At 47.3% G+C, this 13304-nt stretch overlaps 1 protein-coding gene across 2 annotated transcripts in view; it reads left to right on the forward strand.

Moving 5' to 3' along the window:
* MICU2 (mitochondrial calcium uptake 2) overlaps window positions 1-13304 on the forward strand; it is a 419619-nt gene that overhangs the window by 384082 nt on the left and 22233 nt on the right. For both annotated transcript variants that reach the window (XM_068266953.1, XM_068266952.1), the window contains exon 9: window positions 5499-5667. In XM_068266953.1, coding sequence (XP_068123054.1) covers window positions 5499-5667 — 169 coding nt within the window. The remainder of the gene's footprint in view (window positions 1-5498; window positions 5668-13304) is intronic.

Here is a 13304-nt window from a genome sequence, read left to right on the forward strand (position 1 = left end):
AATAAATCGTCCACTCCACACTCTATCTTGGTACACCACAATCTTCTCTGACAGCGCATGATTTACCTTGTAGTACTACTGAAACAGTGATCCATATATACACACGCAAGATGTTTTAAAGCACTTTATGCTTCCAATTTAGGAATGCAATGTGATTTCTGCCCTTTAGGGATTATAACCCTACTCTGCGTCAAATACGTAATTTTCCCAGGGACTTTTGGCATGTATCCCACTCCGGCATGTCCCCCTCCAAGTGTTAGAGCCCTTGAAACAACCTTTCCATCACTTTTGTGGCCAGAAATAGTCCCTGAATGTTTTAAAATGTGCCTGCCCATTGACGTCCTTGGCGGTTCGCCCGAACTCGAACTTTTGCGGAAGTATGCGGTTCGCGAACCCAAACTCTGATGTTCTGGCCATCTCTACTGTGCAGCTCTAAAACTGGGAAAGTAGAGGGAAGAAGGGACAGTACAAAGCTGCGGTGTGTAGGGCCATCTCACTGCTTCTACTGCTGCGTCCCTTAAAAATCAGCAATTTCCCAGGAGAAACAAAATAAACCAATTTGGTAAATCTAATGTGTGCAGCTCTAAAACTGGGAAAGTAGAGGGAAGGAGGACAGTACCGAGCTGCGGTGTGTAGGGCGTTCTCACTGCTTCTACTGCCATACACCAGAGTGACTTGCCTTTCTGCTCTGTAACATGGACTAGCGGTGACCTCTAGTGGCATTTCTGCTGAACAACATGACACCTTGCTTGCGCATGGAGAACATTATAAACCTGCCTAAGGACAAGTGTTCTTTTAGACATCCAGTAGCAGATTAGTATGCTTATAACTTTATGATCTCCCCTTGAACTTCAGTTTGACTTCTCTTTTACAAATAGTTGCATACCATCTGCACAAAAGTTGTTTTAGGCTGGGTCTGACTGATTTGTGCCATGCCCAGTGACAGCCGATGCACGGTCACTATTCACAGCACAACCCCCTGTTCATTGTCTCTGTTGCATCGGACCTGTCATTTATAAGATTGCTATTGGGACAAGTCTGACTATTGACCGATGCCTGTAAAAGTCGCTCATATTGGGACTCTGCGTTCCATCACTACAACAGACATCGGACCAAACAGACATGTCGGCACAGGTCTGAATGGATCCTTGCGTAACTAGAAATCACCCCTGCAAAACTTTGAATGGGGGGCCCAGACTCCTCAAGCATCACTAGGGAAGGGTGGAAAGGCTGGGGGTAGAACAGCGCTGTACACAAGACCCTGCTGAACACTGAATAGGGACTATCTTCAAATTTTTGTTTTCAAAACTTTGTACGATTCCTCATCAGTGGCTGAGCAGATGCAGTCATTAGAACAATTGTGCAGAGAGCAGAAGGCTTTTTCTCTCTCTGCCCTTGGTTGTCTGTCTCTCAGGACAAGGAAAGGAAACTTCTCCCCCCACGGGCCCCCTGTGGCTTCTGGCCCGTCCTGCGGCTGCATCCCTTGCTGGGTCTATTGTTACGCCCCTGGATCCTAGGGTCCTTCGATTCTTCTGTAATTATAGTGTTGGCTGAGCCTTAATGCACAAGGCAAATTAAAGTTTGCATAAGCATTGTAATGCTGGATACACACCATGCATTTCCGTGTCGAATGCGTCCGTCGATACGCGTTGATTCGATTTTTTCCGAGCATTTCCGAACGAATTTCAATGATTTTTAGGTCGATTGCCATGTAAAGTATGGCAAATCGACCTAACGATCCATCGAAGCTTGAATCGGACATGTCGGAAATAATCGAATCGATGCGTATCGACGGACACATCGAACGCGGAAACGCATGGTGTGTATCCAGCATAAGCCTTCAAGAGGAACTTTAACCACAGATGGAACTTCATTATAATTATTATTTAGTATTTATATAGCGCTGACATATTCTGTAGTGCTGTACAGAGTATATTGTCTTGTCACTTAACCTCCCTGGCGTTCAATTTCCCCAGGATTTCTGTGCAAAAAATGATCTAATTTTCATAACCTTTTTTTTCCTGTAACTCACCAAAATGTGGCAAACAAGGGTCTAGTATACAGTGCAGGAAAGTAGGAAAGGCCTCGTTCACACTGCACGCGTTTCGGGAACGCGTGCAGGAGGCAGACACGCACGACATCAGACAGAGCATAGACAGCACTGTCTGATGTTCACACTGCATTTGTTGCGGACCAGTGCGTGTGCTGCACGTATTTTTTCCAGAAACGCGTGTCTGACCCATTCAATGTGAATGGGATCAGCCACGCAACACATACAAACGGGGATGGCGTTTGCTAATGTGAACAGGGCCTTAACGTGTATGTACGTCAATACTGTTCATAGCAGGTCAATACTGCTAGGGAGGTTAACTTTAACTGTCCCTCAGAGGGGCTCACAGTCTAATTCTTACCATAGGCATATGTCTATGTATATATTGTGTAGTGTATTTATTATAGTCTAGAGCCAATTTAGGGGGGGGAAGACAATAATGTTTTCTGTGTTTTTGGCATGTGGGAGTAAACTGGAGTGCCCGGAGAAAACCCAACCAGAAACCCACCCAGACACGGTGAGAACATACAAACTTCATGCCAATAGTGCCCTGGCATCCCAATCAGAAGCTGTTACCCATACCTCCCAACTTTTTGAGATGAGAAAAAGGGACACTTAAGTCACGCCCCTGCCACACCCCCTGGTCACGCCCTCACCATGCCTCTAGTCACGCAAACCATAAAGATTTCAAAAGAGAAATATGTTGTTTAATAATTCAAACCACATTGGTCTTTTCTATCCTGGTTAATTTTCCTTCATAGTAACATTTTAAAATTAGTAATATATCAATTTAAAGGTTGGGAATAAAGTTTAGAGTCAATCAAATACATTTTTAGTATAGAAATATATATATTTACATAGAAAGAGGGACAAAGTCCTGAAAGAGGGACAAATGAGGGTGAAAAAGGGACAGAGGGACAGGGCTCCCAAAAAGGGACTGTCCCTCCGAAAAAAGGACAGTTGGGAGCTATGCTGTTACCCCCTTTCCTTTGAGAAATCTTTATCTTTTTTTAAATAAAGATGACGTGCAGGCTCATTGTGGATTAAACAACATAAACTAATTACTTGACGAATATCAATCATTTCTTGATTGACCTTCTAACTGTTTATGTTCTCACTTTGCAATGCATGTATTTATTTTTCTCTCCTACTACTATTTTTCAGTAAAGTTCTTCTTTAACCTCCCTGGCGGTAATCCCGAGCTATGCTCGGAGCTCTATACAGAGTATAGCACGCAGCAGGAGCTTTTACTCACCTCGCGGGGGATCCAGACATCGGTAGCCGTTCTCCTTCCTGTCCTCCAAGGCTCTGAATCACTCTGGTGAGATTGCCGTCAGTTATCTCACCAAAGAGTCACAGCGCCACACGGAGGACGGAGGTAAAATTGCAGCGCTGGAGCCCAGGGAAGGTGAGTGAGGGGCTGCAGCAAGATTTTTTCCTGATTTTAGGGTCTGAAACCTTTTAAAAAGACCCTAAAATCTGGAAATAATCATCCCGCCAAGGGGGTTAAAGAGAACCAAGGTTGAAAACTGCTCTAATGTAAACCTCAGCCTTAGTGCTGCAAGGATTGTGGTGTGCAAGGGGGAGTAACTCACCCACTCACCCTTAAATCATTGGACATCTGAAGTAATGACACCACCCCTCGTCTGTCTCCAAAGCCCTCTGACCACCCCACCTTTGTTGCCGCAGCCCGCCATCAGCTCAATGGCCACCTATCCGGCATGGGCCATGGCTGCAAAAACTATGGGCAAACCACGGCAGCGCAAGTGGGGGTGGCCACAGAGCTTCAGAACACTTCAGGCAAAAAACACCATGGCAGTTTCAAAGAGGGGGCGGAGCTTTTGATGTCTAATGATTTACGGGAGAGTTTCTCCCACTGGCCCCTGACGATCCTTGCAGTTTATTATCTGAAATCTTGGTACTCTGAAGTAGAATCAGCGGTTAGTGTGTAGCATGTGGGACACAAGTTCATGTCCACAAGGCAAGTTTTTATTTTATTTTTTTTTTATTTTTTTTATTGAACGAGACTCAATTTCAGCTGCATTTGACTTCATAGAAAGAGAGAGAAATTTTTACTGTTTTTGTTATTATCCCATTATATAGTGGTTACACATTTTACACAGCACTTTACAGGACGGGTTCAAAGATTCGCCTCAGAAACTGTCCCTTGATGGGCTTCCCAGTCTCATGTCTGTCACATTCTAGGGTCAGTTTGGGGTGAAATATATTAACCTACCAATATGTTTTTTGGAATGCGAGAGGAAACCTATCCTGTTTCCCTGAAATATTAAGACATCCCCCGAAAGTAAGCCCTAGCAGGAATTTTGAGTACGCTTGAAATATAAGCTCTACCCCGAAAGTAAGCCATAGCGGCAGTATGGGGGAAAAGTATGGCAGCTTGTGTTTCTACTGGAGCCAATGGTCTCGCAGGCAGGACCATGGCTCCATCATTGGCCAATTACTTCACTTGCTGCTACTCAGCGAGAGAAGTGATTGGCCCAATAATGGAGACATGGTCCTGTGTGCAAGACCATCGGCTCCAGTAGAAACACAAGTTGCTGTACTTCTTCCCCATAGGCTGAAGCTCAGGGACACAGCGGCATGGAGCTGGGGGAAAGCGGAGGATACAGTGGGACACAGGAGGACGGGATAGAGGAGGACACAGGTACCAAGTGCACTAAGACTGTACTTTATTTCTGTTATGATGAACTCTCTGGTGTTCTGAGATTTCATTTAGTTAACCTTTGATAACAATGTGTTGATTATTATAGCTGTTTGTAACAATACACTGATGTGCCCTTTACAACCTGTGGAAATTTTTGCTGAATTTTTTTGTACTGTAACTATGAAGAGAAATTAACTTTATTTTCTTTGGTTTAAAAAAAAATTTAGAATTCACTTAAAGGAAACCAGAGTCAAACTTAGATACTGATCTATACATACCTGGGACTTCCTCCAGCCCCATCTGCACGGATCGCTCCCTCACCGCTGTCACTTACTCCGCCTTTTCTATCACCGGGTCCGTAACTTCGACCAGTCGCGGCCAGTATTATGCATGCGCAGTGCGCTTTCTCCGTCTCTCCCGCGCAGGCACAGTACTATTCTTCGCCGCAGAGAGACGGAGGGAGTGCACTGTGCATGCTCAGACTGGCTAAAGTTACGAGACCTGGTACCGGCAACAGAGAAGGCTGGGGACAATGGCATGGAGCGGTCTGTGCGGATGGAGCTGGAGGAAGCCCCGGGTATGTATAAATCTTGTATCTATGTTCGTCTCTGGTACACTTTAAGTGCACTGAGCTTGGGCAGTAATTACAGTCTTACTGGAGAACTTCCAGTATGAGGGGACCTAATGAATATACATTTGATGAGTTTTTCAGCACACTGGTGACTGACATACACCTGATATACAGTTTGTTTTCATGTTAAGCCATATACTTTATTATTTTAGATTTATGGAGAATTTGCAGACAGAAGTGCAAGAAATGGAGTTTTCCCAGTTCTCAAAGGGAATGCACTACATGAGGAAGGAGGACTTTGCAGAGTGGCTTCTGTTCTTCACCGATGAGAACAATGACATCTACTGGCAGAACGTGAAGGCCAGGATCCCTGCCGGGGAGGTGCGTTCATCACGTGTTACTGATAGAGCAATACTTACCTCTGATCACCTTTCACACAGGAAGTCACCTGTTAGGGCTTCACCAATGTGTGACTTCCAACATCATTTTAAACTGTACCAGTCTTTTAAATTTAACGTGAACCTCCAGACTAAAAATCTACTCAGCAGCACTGCAAAGGTTTGGTTCATTTCTAGAGATTATATTGCTTGTGCAGTACAGTCCTAATGACGTCGGCCGGACCACGTGACAGCAACATAGGGGAAAAGTAATTTATGGCTCATCTTACTCTGGAAGGAACATACTTCTTACTTGAGTGTGTTTACATGTTTTTCAAATGTAATGAGTTTCGTGATGGTGGTCCTTTAAGGTGAATTTAAACGGACCCTGACTGATGCCTGCTTTTCATTATTTGAATCTACTATAGCAGTGATGTCGAACGCCAGTCCTCTAAGGACCATATCAATGCCAGTCTGCAGGATAGACTTCGAAGAGAAATGGAGCTATGTGTTGTACTTGATGAACCACGCCTTTCCTGATTCACAGTGGCGTAGCTACAAACCTCTGGGCCCCGATGCGGAATCTGGATGTGGGCCCCCCCCTCCTCCCGGCAACAACAGCCCCTCCCCCCCCCCCCCCCCCCCCCCCGCAACACCCGAAGCACACACATATCCGAATCCCTATAGCTGTGCATGGCATGGCTATATCAATTCAGCTTTCGAGCAGAATGGGTGCCACGTTCAATTTGCAAACATACGCAGCACCCAGAGGAAATAGGGCAATTAGTAGCAAGATGCCAGTCTGAAGGAAAGTAATCGTTATGTGCGCAGCATTCACCAGATAATAAGTATTATGTGCGCAGCATTCACCAGAAAATCGTTATGTGCGCAGCATTCACCAGATTATAAGTATTATGTGCGCAGCATTCACCAGAAAATCGTTATGTGCGCAGCATTCACCAGATAATAATCATTATGTGCGCAGCATTCACCAGATAATAATTATGTGCGCAGCATTCACCAGAAAATAATCGTTATGTGCGCAGCATTCACCAGAAAATAATCGTTATGTGCACATCATTCACCAGAAAATAATCGCTATATGGGGAGCATTCACTAGAAAATAAACGCTATGTGGGGAGCAGTCACCAGAAAATAAACGCTATGTGGGGAGCAGTCACCAGAAAATAAACGCTATGTGGGGAGCAATCACCAGAAAATAAACACAATGTGGGGGCATTCACCAGAAAATAATCGCTATGTGGGAGCATTCACCAGAAAATAATCGCTATGTGGGGAGCAGTCACCAGGAAATAAACGCTATCTGGGGGCATTCACCAGAAAATAAACGCTATGTGGGGAGCAGTCACCAGAAAATAAACGCTATGTGGGGAGCATTTACCAGAAAATAAACGCTATGTGGGGAGCAGTCACGAGAAAAAAAAAGCTATGTGGGGAGCAGTCACCAGAAAATAAATGCTATGTGGGGAGCAGTCACCAGAAAATAAATGCTATGTGGGGAGCAGTCACCAGAAAATAAATGCTATGTGGGGAGCAGTCACCAGAAAATAAATGCTATGTGGGGAGCAGTCACCAGAAAAAAAACCTGTACACATAAAAAAAAAAAATTCACTCACCTGGCCAGCCTGTGACGTGAGCTCCCTGACATGCAGCTTCTCAGCGACGATCCTCTCCTGCAGCTAGTTTCTCCTGCGCTGACAGGCAGAGTGCAGGGCTACGGGAAGATGGCACCCGAAACCCTGTACTGGAGACACAAATAGTCTCCAGTGCAGGGCTTCGGCAGCCATCTTCTCGTAGCCCTGCTCTGCCTCCGGGAACCAACACCTGTCCAGGCCCCCGGGCCCCTCCCCCGCCTCTTCAGGTTGCGACCACGGGCCCTACGCAGTGCTGATTCAGTCCCATCAGTTAATTTGAGCCATGCCAAAATCTTGCAAGGACCTCAGCCCTTAAAAATGACTGGAGTTTGACATCTCTGATCTATACAAAGTGTGCAGTCAAGATGTAAATCATAGAGGCGGTGGTAGATATGCAGCCGGTAGCATAACTGAAGTGTGCTGGCCACGCCGCAGAGATGTGTTATCCGCCCCTCTCCCTCATTACAGGGGGCCCAGTTATAGGGGTGCTTACTCCTGTTCATAATTCAGAGCAGCAACAAAGCGTTGCACGTTACCGCCTTCTGGCGGCGGGATAGATCCTCTTCACTGCTCTTTAGTGTACAAGCGTCATATATCCAATCCCCACGAGGCTTCGATTGCTGCATGTCATGTAACAGGGACGGAAGCCGCATAGTGATTGGATGTATGCAACTTGTACACTAAAGAGGAATGAGGAGAACCTGTCACACAGCCAGAAGGAGGTAATGTATAACGCTCCGCTGCCGCTTTGCGTTGCGGAGGTTGCGTGCGCCATTGTCATGTCCCTGAATACACTTTATAAAGGTTGCCAGGCACTGCACCTGAATGTCTAAGAACTTTATTCCAAAGATAGATCTCCGACAACCTCAACAAACGAACAACTGCGCAGTGCCTAATACTTTGTCTACCTCAATTTCACTTTAAAGTAAACCTGAGACTATAGAAAAAGTTGGCTTTAACTTACCTGGGGCTTCTTCCTGTTCCACACAGTTTGTTGGATCCCTCATTGTCTTCCTGGTCCCCACTGTTGACCTGGCTTGGTTGCCTGCTACTGAGCTTGTGCTGTTCTAGCCGCACGACTCTTTGGTCACTCTCCGGGGCTTGGAGGATTCTGTGCATTTGCAGTAAGTTGCGAATTGTAACTGTGCATGCGCCGAATACTTCCGGCCACAGGAGCGCAATCTAGGAGGCACATGGCAATAGCCACACATGCGCAATAGTCCACAACTGAACCAGGGCTGACAGCGGCACAAAGAAGGGGACCAGTAGGACACTGAGGTACCCAACAGCCCTAGGTAAGAAAATACCAGGGATGGGCTCACGAGTAGGCTTGCTCAGCACGAGTGGTTACTCGTTATTCAAATGAGGATTAATTGCTGCAGGTGTGTGGCAGGGATATAAAGTGTTAATTACGTATAATTCCGCCGTCCGCCCTGCGTTCCAAATAGGCTGCACGCGTCCTATTGGATGCCTTGCAAGCCTCACTACGGGCACTTCCTCCTTCAAGCCGGAAGGAAGAAATGAGCGGTGGTGAGGCTTGCAATGTGACCAATAGGACGCGTGCAAGCTTTTTTGGAGCGCAGGCAGGACGGCGGAATTATGAGTAAATAACCCCTTATCATCCAGCTGCGGCAATTAAGGCTCATTTTAATTACGAATTAGAGTCCTTACTGACTCATGGTTACTCGTGGGCCCATCCCTGGTGAATACCAATTTTGTTTTCTTACCAAACACACAGGAGAAACTCACTTCCCAAACAGTTCTCTGCTGCTTATATAGAGCCTGCAGGCTGCTTGTAAGCCAAGCAAGAAGTGCACATACACATGACACCTAGTCTGCAGTGATTGATTCAAACAGAAGCTGAGCTACTCAGCTAGTCATAGGAGAGGGTTTCAGTTGCATATAGACAATGGCTATATGGCCAGCAGGGGGCACCAGCGTGCAGGATATACCCTCTCATCTGCCCCCCTCCCAACTAAACTGCATGGGAATCTACATTAAAATTTAAAAACAATAATGGTGCACAAGCCAGCCTGGGGCCCCAGGAACTCTCACTGCCCGGGGCCCCAGAACCAGCATGCAACACCATATGTGAGCGCAGCCAAGCCCTGGATCTGCCACACCCAGGAGCTTGTCCCCAACTGCTCTGAAACTTACCAAACACACAGGAGAAACTCACTTCCCAAACAGTTCTCTGCTGCTTATATAGAGCCTGCAGGCTGCTTGTAAGCCAATCAAGAAGTGCACATACACATGACACCTAGTCTGCAGTGATTGATTCAAACAGAAGCTGAGCTACTCAGCTAGTCATAGGAGAGGGTTTCAGTTGCATATAGACAATGGCTATATGGCCAGCAGGGGGCCATATACACATGACACTAGGTGTCATGTGTATGTGCACTTCTTGATTGGCTTACAAGCAGCCTGCAGGCTCTATATAAGCAGCAGAGAACTGTTTGGGAAGTGAGTTTCTCCTGTGTGTTTGGTAAGTTTCAGAGCAGTTGGGGACAAGCTCCTGGGTGTGGCAGATCCAGGGCTTGGCTGCGCTCACATATGGTGTTGCATGCTGGTTCTGGGGCCCCGGGCAGTGAGAGTTCCTGGGGCCCCAGGCTGGCTTGTGCACCATTATTGTTTTTAAATTTTAATGTAGATTCCCATGCAGTTTAGTTGGGAGGGGGGCAGATGAGAGGGTATATCCTGCACGCTGGTGCCCCCTGCTGGCCATATAGCCATTGTCTATATGCAACTGAAACCCTCTCCTATGACTAGCTGAGTAGCTCAGCTTCTGTTTGAAACAATCACTGCAGACTAGGTGTCATGTGTATGTGCACTTCTTGATTGGCTTACAAGCAGCCTGCAGGCTCTATATAAGCAGCAGAGAACTGTTTGGGAAGTGAGTTTCTCCTGTGTGTTTGGTAAGTTTCAGAGCAGTTGGGGACAAGCTCCTGGGTGTGGCAGATCCAGGGCTTGGCTGCGCTCACATATGGTGTTGCATGCTGGTTCTGGGGCCCCGGGCAGTGAGAGTTCCTGGGGCCCCAGGCTGGCTTGTGCACCATTATTGTTTTTAAATTTTAATGTAGATTCCCATGCAGTTTAGTTGGGAGGGGGGCAGATGAGAGGGTATATCCTGCACGCTGGTGCCCCCTGCTGGCCATATAGCCATTGTCTATATGCAACTGAAACCCTCTCCTATGACTAGCTGAGTAGCTCAGCTTCTGTTTGAATCAATCACTGCAGACTAGGTGTCATGTGTATGTGCACTTCTTGATTGGCTTACAAGCAGCCTGCAGGCTCTATATAAGCAGCAGAGAACTGTTTGGGAAGTGAGTTTCTCCTGTGTGTTTGGTAAGTTTCAGAGCAGTTGGGGACAAGCTCCTGGGTGTGGCAGATCCAGGGCTTGGCTGCGCTCACATATGGTGTTGCATGCTGGTTCTGGGGCCCCGGGCAGTGAGAGTTCCTGGGGCCCCAGGCTGGCTTGTGCACCATTATTGTTTTTAAATTTTAATGTAGATTCCCATGCAGTTTAGTTGGGAGGGGGGCAGATGAGAGGGTATATCCTGCACGCTGGTGCCCCCTGCTGGCCATATAGCCATTGTCTATATGCAACTGAAACCCTCTCCTATGACTAGCTGAGTAGCTCAGCTTCTGTTTGAATCAATCACTGCAGACTAGGTGTCATGTGTATGTGCACTTCTTGATTGGCTTACAAGCAGCCTGCAGGCTCTATATAAGCAGCAGAGAACTGTTTGGGAAGTGAGTTTCTCCTGTGTGTTTGGTAAGTTTCAGAGCAGTTGGGGACAAGCTCCTGGGTGTGGCAGATCCAGGGCTTGGCTGCGCTCACATATGGTGTTGCATGCTGGTTCTGGGGCCCCGGGCAGTGAGAGTTCCTGGGGCCCCAGGCTGGCTTGTGCACCATTATTGTTTTTAAATTTTAATGTAGATTCCCATGCAGTTTAGTTGGGAGGGGGGCAGATGAGAGGGTATATCCTGCACGCTGGTGCCCCCTGCTGGCCATATAGCCATTGTCTATATGCAACTGAAACCCTCTCCTATGACTAGCTGAGTAGCTCAGCTTCTGTTTGAATCAATCACTGCAGACTAGGTGTCATGTGTATGTGCACTTCTTGATTGGCTTACAAGCAGCCTGCAGGCTCTATATAAGCAGCAGAGAACTGTTTGGGAAGTGAGTTTCTCCTGTGTGTTTGGTAAGTTTCAGAGCAGTTGGGGACAAGCTCCTGGGTGTGGCAGATCCAGGCCTTGGCTGCGCTCACATATGGTGTTGCATGCTGGTTCTGGGGCCCCGGGCAGTGAGAGTTCCTGGGGCCCCAGGCTGGCTTGTGCACCATTATTGTTTTTAAATTTTAATGTAGATTCCCATGCAGTTTAGTTGGGAGGGGGGCAGATGAGAGGGTATATCCTGCACGCTGGTGCCCCCTGCTGGCCATATAGCCATTGTCTATATGCAACTGAAACCCTCTCCTATGACTAGCTGAGTAGCTCAGCTTCTGTTTGAATCAATCACTGCAGACTAGGTGTCATGTGTATGTGCACTTCTTGATTGGCTTACAAGCAGCCTGCAGGCTCTATATAAGCAGCAGAGAACTGTTTGGGAAGTGAGTTTCTCCTGTGTGTTTGGTAAGTTTCAGAGCAGTTGGGGACAAGCTCCTGGGTGTGGCAGATCCAGGGCTTGGCTGCGCTCACATATGGTGTTGCATGCTGGTTCTGGGGCCCCGGGCAGTGAGAGTTCCTGGGGCCCCAGGCTGGCTTGTGCACCATTATGGTTTTTAAATTTTAATGTAGATTCCCATGCAGTTTAGTTGGGAGGGGGGCAGATGAGAGGGTATATCCTGCACGCTGGTGCCCCCTGCTGGCCATATAGCCATTGTCTATATGCAATTGAAACCCTCTCCTATGACTAGCTGAGTAGCTCAGCTTCTGTTTGAAACAATCACTGCAGACTAGGTGTCATGTGTATGTGCACTTCTTGATTGGCTTACAAGCAGCCTGCAGGCTCTATATAAGCAGCAGAGAACTGTTTGGGAAGTGAGTTTCTCCTGTGTGTTTGGTAAGTTTCAGAGCAGTTGGGGACAAGCTCCTGGGTGTGGCAGATCCAGGGCTTGGCTGCGCTCACATATGGTGTTGCATGCTGGTTCTGGGGCCCCGGGCAGTGAGAGTTCCTGGGGCCCCAGGCTGGCTTGTGCACCATTATTGTTTTTAAATTTTAATGTAGATTCCCATGCAGTTTAGTTGGGAGGGGGGCAGATGAGAGGGTATATCCTGCACGCTGGTGCCCCCTGCTGGCCATATAGCCATTGTCTATATGCAACTGAAACCCTCTCCTATGACTAGCTGAGTAGCTCAGCTTCTGTTTGAATCAATCACTGCAGACTAGGTGTCATGTGTATGTGCACTTCTTGATTGGCTTACAAGCAGCCTGCAGGCTCTATATAAGCAGCAGAGAACTGTTTGGGAAGTGAGTTTCTCCTGTGTGTTTGGTAAGTTTCAGAGCAGTTGGGGACAAGCTCCTGGGTGTGGCAGATCCAGGGCTTGGCTGCGCTCACATATGGTGTTGCATGCTGGTTCTGGGGCCCCGGGCAGTGAGAGTTCCTGGGGCCCCAGGCTGGCTTGTGCACCATTATTGTTTTTAAATTTTAATGTAGATTCCCATGCAGTTTAGTTGGGAGGGGGGCAGATGAGAGGGTATATCCTGCACGCTGGTGCCCCCTGCTGGCCATATAGCCATTGTCTATATGCAACTGAAACCCTCTCCTATGACTAGCTGAGTAGCTCAGCTTCTGTTTGAATCAATCACTGCAGACTAGGTGTCATGTGTATGTGCACTTCTTGATTGGCTTACAAGCAGCCTGCAGGCTCTATATAAGCAGCAGAGAACTGTTTGGGAAGTGAGTTTCTCCTGTGTGTTTGGTAAGTTTCAGAGCAGTTGGGGACAAGCTCCTGGGTGTGGCAGATCCAGGCCTTGGCTGCG

Source organism: Hyperolius riggenbachi, chromosome 2 (assembly GCF_040937935.1).
Source record: "Hyperolius riggenbachi isolate aHypRig1 chromosome 2, aHypRig1.pri, whole genome shotgun sequence".
NCBI lineage: Eukaryota > Metazoa > Chordata > Amphibia > Anura > Hyperoliidae > Hyperolius > Hyperolius riggenbachi.